This window comes from Ylistrum balloti, unplaced genomic scaffold, assembly GCF_031769215.1.
Source record: "Ylistrum balloti isolate Yb309-2 unplaced genomic scaffold, AGI_CSIRO_Ybal_v1 Utg369840, whole genome shotgun sequence".
In the NCBI taxonomy this organism is placed as follows: domain Eukaryota; kingdom Metazoa; phylum Mollusca; class Bivalvia; order Pectinida; family Pectinidae; genus Ylistrum; species Ylistrum balloti.
Window position 1 is genome coordinate 504,177 of NW_026781998.1, and position 18,052 is coordinate 522,228.

The window sequence follows — 18,052 nt, forward strand, 5'->3', positions numbered from 1 at the left end:
TCGGAAACTGTTCGAATGAAATGTCACATGGTCTGACAGGTATGTACAACAAGCGTTCCCAGTTGTACTAAAAATAAAACCAATTTACGGAAATAAACTTGAAGACTTTCCGGATTTTTATGCAACATAAGGTCGCTTTCCCGTCAGCTGTTGAAACGAAGAGAGCGGTTAAAACATGCAAGAAAAACGCCACGTACAGATCGAGACTGAGTCTGGACTTCGGAATATTTGGCACGTGCAGATTGAGTGGTCCAGTCGTAACTAACCGAACTAACTTGTTGAATATAAGAATGTCAGCGTAAAGTAGGGTGGGTGCACACACACACACATTTACCGGAAGCCTTGTACTACTAAATATGAGTTGAATGGATAATATCTTAATTTTAGTTAATTGTTTTCTGCTTGCCGGAAAACTCTGAAACTGCACATTTTGAGCTTTATATCATGCTTGATTGGAAACTGAAATTCAACATTCACAGTCGAACAAATATGCAAAGCAATTTACGGAAACAGACATGTAGGTTTTCCGGATTTATTTCATTCTGCCTGATAATTTCCTGAAGTATCCGCTTCCTAACATAGGGATCGCACGAATTCCCAACCCACGGTCCTTAGGTATGTATTATAGCAGAGACGTATATATCATGCGATATTTACGTCTCTGATTATAGTGACCTACAATACTTAAATATGGACCGTGGGTCGGGAATTCGTGTCAAATTCCATGTACACGCATTACACGGCCTCTCGCCGTGTTTTCTTACAGTTGACATAGACAGAGGGTGGTACAAGTCCCTGTGTAATGGACAGTACCTGTACCAGGTACTTCTACAAGATAATGTTCGTATCTTACTCACCTTGTATGTTTGATTATGCGTCCGTTTATTCTTCTATCGACCGACCGTGTCGTCTGGAATGCGTCCAGTCCCAACTATTTATGACTGAAATGTTTTTTAAATCACAATGAGATTATATTTACACATTGTAGAAGCGGCGTCTGTCACTAAGCATGTCGCTAATTACTTGCCTGATGCAATTATGTGTATATCAAGGGCACATGACGAGTAATTCCTTCAAAGTGTACCCTGAGTGAAAATATAAATTAATTTAGTATAATTCTGACGATGACATTATGTAGACGGTAAACAACGATATGAAAACTGTCAGAATTTCTGTTATTGTTTAAATATCTTTATTGTCAACCTTAGAACAAGGCATGAAGCACCAATTAGAAACATTTATACATGGAAAACATTACTGTCATGGTAGTGACATACTTTTCACAAAAAATACACAAAATATTATTTAGATTTACTAATGAGTTTAATTGGAACCAAACTAGTCGACTCAAGGTTAACGAAGCCTGGTAGTATTGTATACAATTTCTGAGCACTGATGAGGAATTTGTCGTACGTATTTCGTGCCAGAAGTCTATATCACAATGTTATATACCGTGGTACCACTTCGGTCCAAAGATACAGAAATGTGTCAGTATTTTTAAAATATCTTCAAAGTTGATTAATTCTTTAAGAAATTAAATCATCTCGGTTCACTCCTTTAGTCTGCTTAGGTGTGAAATGTATGTATAGATAAATAAATCTAAACACACTTGTAACACGTGCTGTCACGGCAAGAGGCACAATATACACGTTTATACCTATGTCAGAGAATGAGATCAAACCCGGATGTCAGTAGGTGGGCAAGGGGCAACTTGAACGTGAAGTTTTTGTCTGTTCCAGGTGCAACCTCGCGGTTTAAAACCCAATCATACATACTTGAAAGACCTATTAACACATTACACAGCCATTGTGTATTTAAAATACAGGAAACCAAACATGTACAAGGTAGGATAATGTCTATAATACAATGTCATTATTGACCCTTTACATTAGGTTATAAAGTTACAGGTATTGAATTAAAGATATTTTATTGCAAAAATTATTACAACAGGATTAGGTACAAGTTATTACAACTTATGAAACACCCTTTCCCCAATATATAACAAAATATGGTTAGACAACGCAATAGCCATATGGCAACAAATACACTAACTACATATTTTAGGAGAGAGAGGATTGAGGGGGTAGTTTAGGCGGATGACGTCAAGTGAACCTATTACTCGATTTAATAAAGTTTTGGACATTCAAAAAAAATTTCGAGTTTGTTTCAAAAGAAAGATCGTTATTACCATACAATATCAAATCTAAATCACAATGTATGGGTAAATTTAAATCATCTAAATGTTGAAAAAGAACATTTCTTTGTAAATTATAATGACAACACATAAAGAAAAAAACGATAAGAATTTTCACACAAATGTCCACAAGAACAACTGGGGGTATCCACAAGGTTTATCCTGAATAAATCATAATTTAAAGAACTGCATTGGTGTCTAAGTTTCGTTACTATGATATTTAATTTACAGTCACCTATCCCAAAATGAGAAGGTGGAGAAATGTGATCGATAGGTTTTAGAGACTTTTTAAAAACACTTAATGAGGATGACGACTTGATTGAGTTATCCAGATTATTCCAACAACGCATAGTAGACGGCAAGAAAGAAGAATTAGTTGTAGAAAGACGGAAAAAGGGAATTCTATAATTATTACTATTTCTCAAATAATATTGAGCTTGATCTTGTACAGTAGAGGAAAGTAACGAGGAAAGGTATTCAGGTGTTTGGTTAGTATACATTTTGTAGAAGAGTTTAAGTTTTCTTCTTTTCCTTCTAGAAGACAAAGTTTCTAAACCCGTTTCAAAATTCAAAGCATGAATACTAGCATAAGAAGGAAGGCCTGTAATAATTCTAGCTGCTTCACGTTGGGCTTTTTCTAATTTTTCAGATTCCAAATTTGAACAACCATCCCACAATTCGCAAGCGTATTCTAGAATGGGTAATATAAAAGTATGATAAATTCTTAAAAGCGCATCCCGTTTTAATACAAATTTATTTTTTTCATAACAGATGAGAAAAATCACTTCAATATGATCTGCTATATCATTAATATAAATCAGAAATAAAAGAGGGCCAAGAATAGAACCCTGTGGAACCCCAGCATCTATAAAACCTAATTTAGAAAAAGACCCATTAACACATACTTTTTGATGTCTCTGATGTAAATAGTCCTTCAACCAAGCCAATAGCTCTCCGTCTATTCCATAGGATTTTAACTTAATAAACAAACCTTTATGCCAAACTCTATCAAAAGCTTTTGAGATGTCACAAAAGACGATACATGTATGTTTTTTTTCTTCGAGTGCTAGACATATATTATGATACATTTCAATCAGTTGATATAAAGTAGAATGTCCGGGCAAGAAACCAGACTGATATTGATAAAACAACGAATTTTCTATGAAATAATTATAGATATGATTAAAAACTACACGTTCGAAAACTTTGCCAACAGTTGACAGTAGAGATATTGGCCTGTAGTTAGAAGGAGAGTGTCTATCATCCTTTTTAAACAACGGCATAACTTTAGCTAATTTCCATACTTTGGGATAAACACCAACAGAGAGTGACATATTAAATAGTAACTCAAGTGGTTTACAAACAGTATTACAAACATTTTTTAGCATATAATGACTAATTTCATCCTGGCCCGAGGCCTTTCCAAGTTTCAGTATTTGCAACACATCTTTTATTTCCATATAATTTACTCTAATAAAATTAAAAGTTTTACTGATTTTTGGAGCAATATCTGGAACTTGGGCGTCACAATCATCAATACTAGTTATACTGCAAAAATAGTCATTAAGTAGATCACTTTATCTACATCACTAATAATTACAGTATCAGTAAAAGGGTCTACCAGAATTGGTATGTCATTAGATGTACCACAAGAATTTATTAACCGTTTGATTAATCTCCAGTAAGCTTTGGGATCAGTAGATAAGTAATTATTAATAAAGTCATGGACATGCTCATAAAACTGTAGCCTGCAGTACTTTTTCATATGATTGACTTTGTTACGTTGTGTTTTAAACTTTTGGATAGCCGAAGAAGATTTCGATTTTCTAACTGCTTTGTGTAACCTATCACGAAGTCGTATATGTTTCCTTAGCTCAGAAGTCATCCATGGCTTATCATTTGGTCGTATGGTTACAACTATTGTAGGTATACAAAGTTCCACAAATTTAATAAAAAAAAACATTAGTAAAAGTTTCACAAGCAATATCTACTGATGCACAATTTGAAAAAGTTTCATTCCAATCATATTGACATAAGCTCATTGAGCTTATTGTAATCTGCTCTCTTATATAACCAGACTTTGCGTGTATAGACAGATTTAAAAGAACTAAGGAGTTTAACGCTAACAGTACAACCTTCATGATCACTAACTGACCTATCTATATTTATAACAAAAGATTCTATACAGAATACAGAATCACTTAGAAGAAGAGGATCAAGTAAACTTGATCTAGTCATACCTACACGAGTAGGTTCCGATATTACATTTTTAAGACCAAAGGAATTTAAAATATCAGGTTTAGCAATATACATAAAAAAAACATTGCATATAGAACAATAAAAATACTAGAATTACCCCCCAAAATAGAACTTTTAGGTGCTGAAATTCACGGTGATCACAAAGTTACTGCATTATTTAATATCTACATACACTCCAGTATCACAACGGAGAAAACAAACAAAGAGAAAATATCAGAAATCATTAATGAATATCATAATTTAATAATATCTATAGACTTTAACACATCAAGCACCTTATGGGGTAGAAAAAAAAACAAATAAAAGAGGAGATCTTATAGATAATTGGATATCTGATAACGACATCATTATGCGTAACGACCCTGAATTGGCATCAAGGATCGAAATAATAACTGGAAAAACATCAAAGCTCACATTAGCGTCACCGGCAATGGCTACCACACTCAATGCACACAAGGATCAGATCACTACCCTACATTCGCCAAATTTAACTTAAAACCAATCAGAAACAGAATAGTATTCACTCCTAAATGGATTTTCGATAAGGCTGATTGGAACAAATTAAAAAAAATATGTGCTAAAACAAATAATCACACCATCAAACATGATAATGTAGATACATATATAACAACATTTACAAGCCTAGTAAAAGATATAACAACACAATGCATTCCACAATCTTCAGGAAACCTCAAAATAGAAAACATAACCCGTGGTGGACAGTGGAATTTTCAGTAACCAAAAGAATCGAACGTAGATGGGAAGATATATGAAAAAAAAAATTTTTTTAAACTTGGAACGAAATGTAAAAAACTACAAAGCTGCCAAAAACAAGTATAATAAAGCATGTAAAAAGCATAAATAGAAACATTGGTTAGAATTCTGAGATTTCATACACGATAAAACCGGCACTACTACAGTTTGGGATAAGATCAAAGCCATATAAGGCATTCACCTGAAAGATATTTCCATTCTAAGTAAAAATGCAGAAGTAAAAACAAAAAACAAAGATTTTAGTCAAACAATTCCGAAATGCATATAACAATAACAACAGCACAGAAGATAAACAAAAACATCTCAGAAATAAGCTTATCGCCACAGGATCAAAAGACACCGATCTTAACATCTCATTCAGCCGAGGGGAATATTTTAGAGCGCTAAAAAAAGTACATCTCCCGGTATATACAAACTATCATATACCATACTTAAAAATTGTCCTAACAATATAAACCACCTTATTTTGGACTTAATTGATGTTATTTCGTAGACCAAAAATTACCCAGAATCATGGAATAGGGCTACTGTTATTCCGATACTAAAACCGGGTAATTATAAAGAAGATCTGGTATCGTATAGACCAACATCCCACTTGTGTAAAACCATAGAAACCGTCAATGATAAATAACAGATTGAAACACTACCTTACTATCATAACGTAATAATTCAAAATAAAAGCGGTTTCCGGAATAATAGATTCACCCTTTATTCATTAGTTAGGCTATCTCCAGAAATAAAAAAAATGCCTCAAGTAAAACTCACCACACTTTGGCAGTATTCATAGATGTAGAAAAGACTTAAGACCTAGTTTAGCACGAGGGTCTCCTACTTTCACCAAAAGAAGTAGGAATGACAGGGTATATATTTAAATTCATAACCAACTTCAGTCTAAACAGAGACAGGAAAATACAAGTTAGAATAAACAATAAAGAATCAGATGAATTAACCTTAGAGAATGGAATCCCACAGGGTCGCGTGATATTTCCTACCTTGTTCAACATATGTAAAAAAAAAACAAATAAAAAAAACTCATCCACCATAAGTCTACATGAGGAAACCTGTGAAATACCATTAAATCTTAGGAGAGAGAAATCAATAACAAAATACTGAGCTAGAATTCAAGCTCTAGAACCTGAATTTCCACCTAATGTTACAGTAGAACATTCATTTCATTTCAGAATATTTTATTGATTTATAGAATTAAACAGCAGGCTAGAGCCTAAATAAGTCTTCTCTCAAGACAACATGATGGTCAGACATAAACATGATACACTATAAACATACATACATACATACATACATACATACATACATACATTACACACGTACAAGCCTTACATTACATACATACAGTCAGTCATAAATTTAGTGTTGACAGACTAATCAATTCTAAATTATGGAAGACTATGACTATAAGAAGATAATTAACAATCCACCAGCTTTTCAGTTTACTATGTCTTATGATATTAAATGTGCATTACATGTACTTTCTCTCCCATATAAAAGGGGTTTGGGACAGAATGTCCATGATATAAAAGTTAGCCCTCTCCCACTTCAGTAAGGGAGCAAGTACACATAAAACACATTTTTCTTATATCAAATGATTATTATTCTAAATAAAAATAATATTCAGACCAATATAAAGAACTGATCAGAGTTGTTTCCTTATTATTAGATGATAACTGAAATATTGGAAATAATGTTATAGTAGAACTTTAAATATAGAGATAAACTAAAATAACATATTAAAACACCATACAACCATATAGCAAACCAGCTTCTCGTCGAACGCAATTTAGACCAAGTTAGAATTGAAGAACTTTTCTCTTACTCCGGACATGGATATCCACAGTTTTCACCGGTGTGAGATTTTTCTATCTCACCCTAGGTTTGAGACATGCTACACGCGCTCCTTGCGCGTTCTCAACAATAATGTGACGTCACTATCTTGAAAAGTTAACGCATATGATAGTTATCAATAATCATAAAATATATCTTGAAAGTGTTCATCCAAAAGTTGTTCAAAGTGTCTAACTGAATTTGCATTAACAATATGAACGGGAAGATTATTCCAAGTGTCTACAACTCTAAAGGTAAAATAGTTTCTCCTAAGTTCCGTGTTACAACATTTAAAATTTTTGAAATTATGCCCGCGAGTTCTCTCATTATTATCAAAAGTGAATAACTTTGATGCGACTCTTCCATCAAATATATTGTGAGCTATTTTGAATATACTAATTAAATCTCCTCTCATCTTGCGATACTTTAATGTAGGAAGTTTCAATCTCCGGAGTCTTTCGTTATATGGAAGGTTCTTCATTCCTGGAAGGAGCTTGATGGCTCTTCGTTGGACGTTTTCAATCATTTGAACATCTTTAAATTTGTAGGGGTTCCATGCGCAAGCTCCATACTCTAAATGTGGTCTTACTAATGCTGTGAATAGTTGTTTGAAGATTCGTCCATATAAGTAAACGATCTTGTGATGATACCTAAAATCGAGTTAGCTTTGTTTATCGAGTTCTGCATGTGTGGCCGAAAATCCAATTTATGATCAACTGATAATCCCAGATCTTTTTCAATTTCCGTTTTCTCAAGAGTAATTAAGCTGCCATTAGAACTCTGTGGGTAATAATTCCGTTCCTCTAGTCCTGTTCTTCTGATATACAGTGCCTTACATTTGTTCGGGTGGAATTTCAGCAACCAGTCTTCTGACCACTTTTGGAGACTATCGAGATCTGCTTGCAGAATACTTGTATCTTCTTGACTTTTGATATTGCGATACAATTTTGTGTCATCAGCAAAATGTGGACAGGGTGAAATGGTATTATCCGGCATATCATTTATGTATATAACAAATAGAATTGGTCCTAGTACGCTACCTTGAGGAATTCCACTTAGTACATCATGGGATTTCGACGATGAACCATTTATTACTACTCTTTGGTGTCTGTTGCTTAAGAAATTTTCGATCCATTTTACTGTTTTAAATCCAATTCCATATTTATAAAGTTTGTGAATGAGTCGGCGTTGTGGTACTTTATCAAACGCTTTCATAAAGTCCATATAAATAACATCCACCTGCTCCCCTTTATCCGATATACTTGTCCATTCATCCAGAACTAGCAGCATCTGAAGAGTTGTAGATCTACCTGGCAGAAAACCGAATTGCTTGTCGCTAAATAAGCCGTTTACTTGCATATGATTTACAATTTTATCGCGAATAAGTTTTTTCCATTATTTTGACAACGATACTCGTTAAACTTACAGGGCGATAATTCCCAGGCTCACAATTAGCTCCCTTTTTGTATATAGCTGTAATATTAGCTTCCTTCCAAATTTGTGACAATCTGCCTTCATTCAGAGATTTATTGAAAAGTAGCGTTAGTGGTTAACTCAGGACATTACGAAGTTCTTTGAGTGCTTTGGGGTGCATATCATTAGGCCCGCACGATTTATTAACATCTAGCTCTGATATATACTTCTTAACTTTCTCTTCGTTAAAATTTGTTTCCTCAGAAGGCCAATGAACTACTATATCTGGGAATATAGGTTTTTCGCCTGGCGGTTCCTCAGTAAAAACACTCGTGAAGAAATTTACCAGGACTTCCGCTTTTTCTTCATCGCTTGTAGCTATTCGTGTTTGTACGTTTCTCGTTTATGTACTTCCAAAAACGTTTTGGTTGCTGTTTGATGTTTTTTGCGATATCTTTTTCAATACATTTTCCAACTTTCCTAATTTCCCATTTAACTTGATTTCTATATCTAGAATATTCCTGATACATTTGTAGTGATTTTGTTTCCAAAAATCGTGTCCACGCCCTATGTTTCTTATTAATTTTCTTTATAACATCTTTACTTAGTGGAACTTTTCTTTTTTCTCGAAAATGATTTCCTTTTTTCGGTATAAATTTAACTGTTGTTTTAAAAATATTCGTAAAAGTGTTATACGATTCCTCGATTTCCTTATCCAGAAGAATGTTCCAATTAATCTTTCCTAATTCCTTTTCCATGTCCGGATATTTCCCTTTATGATAGTTATAACCTCTGTTGATTTTGACGTAATGTTTGCTCCGGAATGCGTATTTAAAAGTTATAACTACACGGTCGCTGTTTCCGATAGGGCTGTTGTACTCAATATCCGTTACCATCTCCTCTTCATTACTCAGAATTAAGTCTAGAATATTCGACTCGTTTCCTGCTCTCAATCGCGTGTTTTCTGTGACATGTTCATATGAGTAATTATCTCTGAGAAGTTCAATGAAACAATCACATTGGGTGTCGCCATTGGATATACAGGTATTCCAGTTAATTTTTGGGAAGTTAAAGTCTCCAAATATAAGCAAATGAGAATATTTTTTGTTCGACGTGATGCTGTTAATGAGTTTAAACATTTCTTCGTTATTCTCCTTATCGGAATTTGGACTCCTGTATACACAGCCGATCTAAGTTTTATCGCTTCCATCTGAGTTAATTGTAGCCCATATACTCTCCTTAAAATTAGTTTCTATACTTACTTCAACAGGACAGAGATCCTCTTTTATATAAATACCTACACCTCGATGACGATTAGGATAATTTTCGTTTACAAAAAGTTGATATCCCGGTATTTGAAATTCAGCTTTGTTATGTAAATAACGGAAGTTCTTAGGGTAGAATTCAGTGATTCCTATTAGATCGGTATCTAAGCTTTTCGTTCCATCACGGATCCTCGTTTTCAATTCATCAAGTTTGTTAAAGAGACTATCAGCGTTTGTATAAAAGCAGTTTAAATTTTCGCTTGCTTGTTTTCCGGAGTTTTCATTTTGATCCTCACAATTTTCCTGTTCCACAGTGGACCTTTTATTCGATGCAAGAAACCCCCCCCCCCCCGATTCTTCATTATTACGTTTCTTGGCTTCTTCTCGTAAAGAGGCTTCTTCTAGTCTCTCGAAATTTTGTGAGATCATTGTTAATTCTGACATTCTCAAACCTTTTGTTGCTCTGGATATTCGAGATAATTTTGAATGAATGCTTCTTGTCTTCCAGACTTCCAAAAGAAACTAGTATTGGCCTATTTTTATCGTTCTGTGGTTTACCAAGTCTGACAATTTTCGCTATTCTAGTTAGTGCTTTGTTGGTTGCCTTGCATGTTTTAAGCATTTCAGTTATAGCCTCGTTGTCCTTTTTATATCTCTCCTCGGAATTACCATTATTTTCCTCCTCGCCAAAAACTATTATGTTATTTTCTCTCCTCTTTTTGTCCTGTATTTCCTGTAATACAGCAGCGGTTATTTCTTGGTTGCTATGAGCATGAGTCTGTACGGCAGGGTTAAAGCTTGCCAGTTCCTCCTGTACAATATGCCTCACATCGTCCGCGCTATATTTTGCTTTCAGTTCCGCTAAACTGGTTTCTAAATTCCTGATCCTCTCTTCATAGCCTGCCATGATCTCCGCGCATTTCTTCTCCACTATTTTTCCGTTTGGAAGTTCTTCTCAACGGAAACTTTACACGGGGCGCAGAACCACATAGAGTCGCATCGTTTCAGGAACTCGTATTCCTTCTCTCCCTTTCCGAGACAAGCGATGCAGAAGTGTTTCTGACACCGGTCGCACTCTATTATCTTGGTGTTGGGGTTCCCATCGTTCTTGTTACACATCTCACAGGTCCGTAGTTCAGTCAAGAAAGGGTTTGACTGCTTGGTTGAACTCCCTGTACGTCCCCGAAAACGAGAGGTCATTGGTTCGATATCGATCGTTTTGTTGGCTTTGTTAACGTTGCTACCTTGGCCATTTCCGGTAGGCATGACGAGGAAAAACGGTCGTTGCTGTAATCCCAGCGGAAAAGTAGGTACAAGCAGCGCCAACTTTTGTGGCGCTTACCCTAAACTTACTCATTGACACTTATCACAGTTGTCTGCTATCGTAAACTATGGTAATATGACTAAAAACGCTCTGGCTTACCGGAGCGGTAAACAATGGTGGCCGTTGCCATTGATGACGTCATTGTAAAATAACGATTTAATAATATGTGTTGATTTTGTGTAAAAATTGAAGTCATCTCATCCATACTTTCACATTAAAATCGTTTTTTATCATTAATATTATGATTTAATTATACCTATTTTCGTCAACATAAATATGCCCCAGATTGTATCCACCACTATGTTCGGCATAAATCAAATTTAGTTGAGTCCACTTGGTTCAATGGAACCAAACTGATCATACAGTCGGATTTGAGTCTGACTTGGCCAATGGCATATGTAATCTCTAAATGCATGTAGGACAAACTGATTCTCACTCGTTCAAAAACTCAAATCTATCCTAGATAATCCCTTCCTATCATACCATCGTTCACTTCAAAGTAACCTATCTTGCCGTTACCTCTCATAACCCTCTCTAAATCAGCACGTTCACACAAATCACATATATAACAAGGACATAGTCTTTAAGATCCCTCACCCAGGTTCATTTGTAGAATATAGATGACATTTAAAGTGAGCAACATAGAGAACTGAAGTATTGAAACCATTTATAATCAATGTACAGCTTGAAGTTCCATTGCAAGTGATCAATATAATAACAATTTAGTAGTATAATACTGTGAATATTAAAATCAGCTTATCATACATTTATATTTCCTTCTTTTATCAAGTGATAATGACAGAATATTTGTCTCAACAAAATTCCTTTGTTACTTCAAAAGATAACATGCGGAAAGCATTCAGTAAGGGTGCTGAAAGATATCAGTTAATCAGGTCACAGCAGCTTCATTAAATATGAACAGAATTTCCCGATAATCGAACTTGAACAAGGGCTTGAGGTAACAAGTCTACCAAACAATTTTCTTTAAAATCTTATCATTAGTTCATAAGATAATGTGCAGAAAGATTTCTCAAAGAGTGATTAACGAAATCAGCCAAACGGGTCTCGGCAGCCTCATTAATATTGAATTCGCTCTCCTAATCGAACTTGGGGACGGAATTAAGGTAACAAGTGTATAACAAGTGTACCAACCAAGTTTCATCACAATCCGATCTGACCTTCAAAAGATATTATGCGAAAAGCAGCATCCGGACGTATGGAAGGACGGGCGGACGAAACCCATTTTAATATCCCCGCCAACTTTCAAACAAAAAAAATGTTTATTACAATTACAAATGTACTGATCCAAGCACTATTTTCTAACCATAGTTCGGTGGATGGGACTACTTTAAACAGTGGTCCGTGTGAGGAATATCCGCTCTTACACGCTGAGGTCCCTCTGTGGCTTTTCGAAAAACGAGTAAGCGTGATTAGGCCGGTCCAGGGGTTTCGGGATAATGTATACTATACAATTATTGAAAGGCATTTTCGACGGACTTAAAAATGACCGTAACGCACACCAAATCTAAGTAGGCCCCCAATTCTTCCTTTCAGCTTCAGGACATGTTTAAACTGTAAGAGTTAGAATAAGGCATTATTAGGCCCTATAAACGCAGCACTGATCGGTTAATCTGAGTGATAATGCGATGTTGTTTTCTCCTGGATAAATACCTGATCCTATTCTGTTCGTTTGTGGATTTTTTTATCCGTCTGTATAATATTTGGTATAATTATTATATCTCTAGTCAATTATATGGATAATGCAGTTGCCCTAGTTTCTGCCGGATTTACCTTTTTGTTGGTTTTGTCTCCCATATACAAAATGGCCACAGTGATTAACTTTTAACGAAGCCGAAAATGACAACTTTTGCGACTTCCCTTCTTGTAATATTCCCACCAACTATCAGCTCAATGGAATGGCACCTGCCGATCTTAAAAAGAAGTTTGTATTTTTTCAAGATGGCGGTCATCGCAGCCATATTTGATTTCGGATCGATCTGAAAAATAACCAGGGTTGGTCAGGACAATCTCAGAATCGTTTCAGGTAAGTTTCAACTGGTGGAACTAGAGAAGAATTTAAAATGTAAAGTTTAAGTACAGCGCACGACGGCGGAAATACGATTGTTATAGATCAACATGATGACCAGATAATCTAACAAAAGGGTGATACTTACTATTGATGGAATTGAACTGGTAGATATGTAAGATCTTCACGTACCTGAAGACCTAGTTGACTTTTTTATCGGTTCGGAACAACTTCATTGAGTCCAGACCGATATGACTCTATCCATTAGGGTTTCCCTCTCAGTTCTTGAATTAAAGACGTACTTCTCATGTATCACTTTCCCATCATTAGAAAGATATATAGCATTACGTTTGCATGAACCAATAGTTTTTAGCGTTTGAAACCTTATACAAAATTAAAACCTGCAAATATTAGTGGATTACCACCTTTTTCGTGTGTGACTGAGAGTTATCTCTCCTAAAAGCACTCTCAATATGGCGACTAGCTCACTGCTTCGTGCTTGCGGAGGTAGATAAATTGATGTTTTGACAATTTTACGTTTTTAAAACAGTCATAATATTACATGATTTTGAATTTTAATATTGAAATTTTGTCTAACGCGAATTGTTGTGAAATGTTATGCTAAGTTATCGATATATTGGATACATATTATGTGTCGTGTCAAGGTCATGCTCCGAAAATCCCGTTTTTATCTAAAAAAAAGTTTGCTTCCAAATTTTGATTGCCATAAATTGTTCTGATTTGTAAACCTGCTTTTTCAATCAGAAGAAGGCTTCATTGGATTAAATTGTCGATTAATCACTGGGCATTTAAATAAGCATCAGTTAGAAACGTTGAACTTACAATCAGATGCAGCTGAGATGAATAATGAAAATATCTACGATACGTTATGTTATTAACTGTTGCATTTGCTTTCAGGAGCGAGACAATTGTTCTTTCGACCTAATGCATTACAAAAAGCATTATCTTGTGAGATTCAGAAAGACATGTCAGCTAAAGTATTTTCAACATCATCTTCATCTTCAAGTCTAGAATATTTCCGTGCAAGAAGAGGTCCATTTACACCAGGTAAGTATTGGATTTTGCCTAGGAAAGTCCTCATGATGATCAGGTGTTTGATATTGGTCTATCGAAAATATAGTGGTATATTGCTGCCTACTTTAGTTTTTGTCAATCAGAAAATTTATATTACATTCATTATCGAGGTGGAGAGAAAAAAACGCAACTGTAACAGCTTAAAAATAGCAAACTATGACATCTCAAAAGGTTATTGAGGGCAAATTAACTCATAATTTTAGGGTACATTGCTAAAATGATTGTTTAATTCCCTGCATCCGTGGTGGATGCGTTTCTACCATTTTAATGAAAACTTGACATAAATTTGATTGAATTATTTATTAAATCATTTTAGAGACAGAAAAATTGCAGTCAAAATTACAAAATATAAATTTAGGTCTCTGAAACAATGTATGATGTTGAAGTTTTTTGAGCTTTAGGTATAAGTAACTGAAACCTCTAATACCAGCCTCCATGACATTTGAATGATATAAAGTATTTGAAACTATAGACGAAAAAGCCCAAATTAAAGTCAGAATAGGTACAATTCAGTGTAAAAACTGAAAATAGATTTTATATTTGAATATTGAAGGATTTTGAAAAAATAAAATCAAAACAGGTATTGGTTGATATTTTTTAAATGAAATTTTCAATATCTAAAATGCTGATTTTTTGTGGAATTTTGAAGTTTTATGCGTTGCACAGACCAAAATATAGTGAATTCGCTTATGCCATAGTGAGATGACTGTTCATCTGGCATCAACTTATCCATGTTAGTGACTTTTTCTCAATAACCAAGAGGCTTTATGTCATGGTAGTTGGTAAGTGCATTGCTGGAATGAAGCCTGACAAAAACTGTGACAAGAAATTACCTTGACTCATATTCAAGGTCACAGGGGTCAGATTTGTTAAAACTTTTAAAGAATTTCTACTATCTAACCAAAAGGCCAGAAGCATGCAACTTGGTTGATACGTTACTAAGATAAAGCCCAACAAAGTTTGCAAAAAGTAATGATATTGACCCATATAAAGGCCACAATGATCAAATTTGTTAAAACATTTTATCAACTTATTCTGATTTATCAAAATGTCTGTATAAGCATATATGGCTCACAGATTCAAAAGATGAAGCCAGACTTTTTTTTCTTTTTTTTTTAAAGAAATGACATTGATCCATATCCAAGGTCACAGGGGTCTACTTTCATAAAACCTTTAAATGACTATTTAAATGACTGATGAACCTCAAAGACCTAAAATCGGAATATTTTGCTGAAAAGTTTATAGAAGCCTGTATATCGTATTTTGAAGTTAATTTAAAACAGCAGTGTGATATGCTGTTTATTTGAGATGTGCATATACATTGTGTATTGAATACCATGTGAGCAATGCAGGCCCATTTGGCCTCTTGTTTCTTAATGTTTTAATAGCTTTTATAATTGTCACATCAAATATTCCTATTCAACAAAGTATGTCCAACAACAAGTGTAAGCTAATGCTGAAAAATTCCAAACTGTTCAGGAAAACACATTGAAAGCTAATTCCCCCTTCTTTCTACAGAGGAGAAGCAGAAGGGACACTCCATGTTGGCTTCAACCCATTGGAAGATAGAGAGAGTGGTGGCAATCTCTATGATACCTGTTCTGCCTGCTTGTATCTACTATGGAGGCCCAGCCTCTGATTTCATCCTAACTACTACTGTTTTAGCTCATGGGCACTGGTAGGTTTCTATTTAAAACCATTACACATTCATTAGATAAATCTACCCAACACAAACTGTAGATCTCATGAAAATCATCACACATTGTTTTTTGCACTGATCAATGAATCAATCATTCAGCAAAATGTCAAATTTAAACAAATGGATTCAGTTGACATTAACTGACAGCCTTGGTAATGATAGAGAACACATTGAATAGGCAACGTTTCTGAAAAAATGGTTGGAAATAAAGTTTTGTTTCAAAATATACTATGACTTGACATATTACTGAAACAAATATGACATATACTCTATGAGTGCAAGGATTTAAATGCTTTTAAGATGGTTTTTGTTTTTGTTTTTATCTTTATGAAACACAAATCAAATGCAGAACGTCTTAGAATTCTATTGGGTCATTTTCTCTTGATTACAAAAATTTATGTAAAGCTTAAACACAGTTTCGTAGTTTGAGGTGATAACTCTGTTGTCATCAAGGTCATGAGATGTCACAATATTATCGTCAATAGTGACAACAATAAATTAGTTGCTATAAACCTACATGATCCTTGTTGTCCTGAATGACAGAAAGCAGGGATCCAAAAGGGACACAAACAAAAGAACATTATTTTGATTTAGTGGATTAAACAATGATGACCACATTTTACTATAGACTTGCCCATAAACTATAGCAGATTATCAATCACTAAGTTTATGTTTTTTTGGGTCCACACCTGGACAACATGTAGGTGGCTTACATGTATACCTAATACACGTCACATTTACATGCTCGCTTATTCATATGGATAATCCATTTGAGGCCCCAACTTTTACTTTTAGAGAGCCAGAAAAAGCTGGAAATTCTTACACAATCATGATTTTCTTGAACAACTCCTATTTTAAACTTCTTCTCCAGTTCCACTAGACTAGTGTGGTTAATCTAAAACTTATCATGAATGATCCTGAGAAGGTGCTGACCAAGAGTTTTTAATTCAGATCCAGGGTCTAAGATGGCTGCCATTTTGAAAAACACTATTTTAACTTTTTTGGCGGTGAGTCCAAAATCCAATAAGGCCACTATGGATATCATCTGTTTAAAAAACATTTTTTTCTGGTTCCTTACCTTAACTTCTAAAATATTGAAAGTTGTTTTAACTATTTCATAATTGTTCATACTAACACTACTGCTGTTAAGTCATTTATAGGTCATTTATACTCAGATGATAAGATCCAAGAGTCATTTGTTCTTAAAATTTTTCCTTGTTTTATTTTCAGGGGCGTTCATGGAGTGCTTGTTGATTACATTGAGAAATTCTTCCCACCTATCCACTACTTCTGGTATGCTGTTATGATCATGGGCTTTGCAGGCATGATGCATTTTAACTACAATGATGTTGGAATCACTAAAGCCATTGCCATGTTTTGGGCCCTGTGATGTCAAGACATAATATATTAGATTTAATCATCTTTATCCATGTTGATAAAGAAATTTACTGCAAAAAGATACTGCAACAAATTAGAAGGGAAAATTCTTTCTTTTAAATATTTTGTACACCATGTCTACTTTGGCAAAATTCTTCGCAACCATTTAGCTCATTTAAGGTTGAAAAGTTTATTTGCTTATTCTTCATGATCTTTACACCTACCTTTGCCAATGTCGGAATATTATTGTGGCACTAGAACGGAATCTGATATTTATTCAAAAATAATTAATGTATTATACTGAGTCTTTTACAGTTTATGAAATGAAGATATCAGATATGGAGATGAACCGTCACATATAATTAGGACTTTAGGGAACAGTTTACCAAGAATAAGATAGTTATGTGTATACAAAAAGGAAGAAACAGTTTTTCGTTCTCATCTTTTTTTGATTATTTATTATTTGCGTACATGCATATTCATTGAATCCTATTTTGGAATTCATTTTTGGTGCATACGTCATGTACAAATGTGATTTGTGCTGCAGGCATACATTGTATATAATAAATGGAATTTTGATATCGAAGTTGTGTTAATTACTGTTTTGCATTAAAACCATCTATATAAGGGCTCTCCGAAATGAATTGATGGATATGGGGAAGAGGCACTTTTTCACAACCCTCATTTTCCAAGATTATTTTCCTAATCCTCATCTACTGATGTCATCATCATCACCATTTATTATTTTGTTATTAGTGACTCAACACATCTCCCAATCCTATAT

The 18,052-nt window shown here is 34.5% G+C and overlaps 1 protein-coding gene across 1 annotated transcript; it reads left to right on the forward strand.

Moving 5' to 3' along the window:
• Positions 1–11,146: 11,146 nt before the first annotated feature.
• Positions 11,147–17,854, forward strand: LOC132545314 (putative succinate dehydrogenase [ubiquinone] cytochrome b small subunit, mitochondrial). The gene is made up of 5 exons (XM_060208993.1): positions 11,147–11,177; positions 13,545–13,604; positions 14,016–14,165; positions 15,711–15,870; positions 17,122–17,854. The coding sequence occupies exons 1-5, from the start codon at positions 11,147–11,149 to the stop codon at positions 17,279–17,281; spliced, it is 561 nt and encodes a 186-aa protein (XP_060064976.1). The 3' UTR covers positions 17,282–17,854.
• The last annotated feature ends 198 nt before the right edge of the window (positions 17,855–18,052 follow it).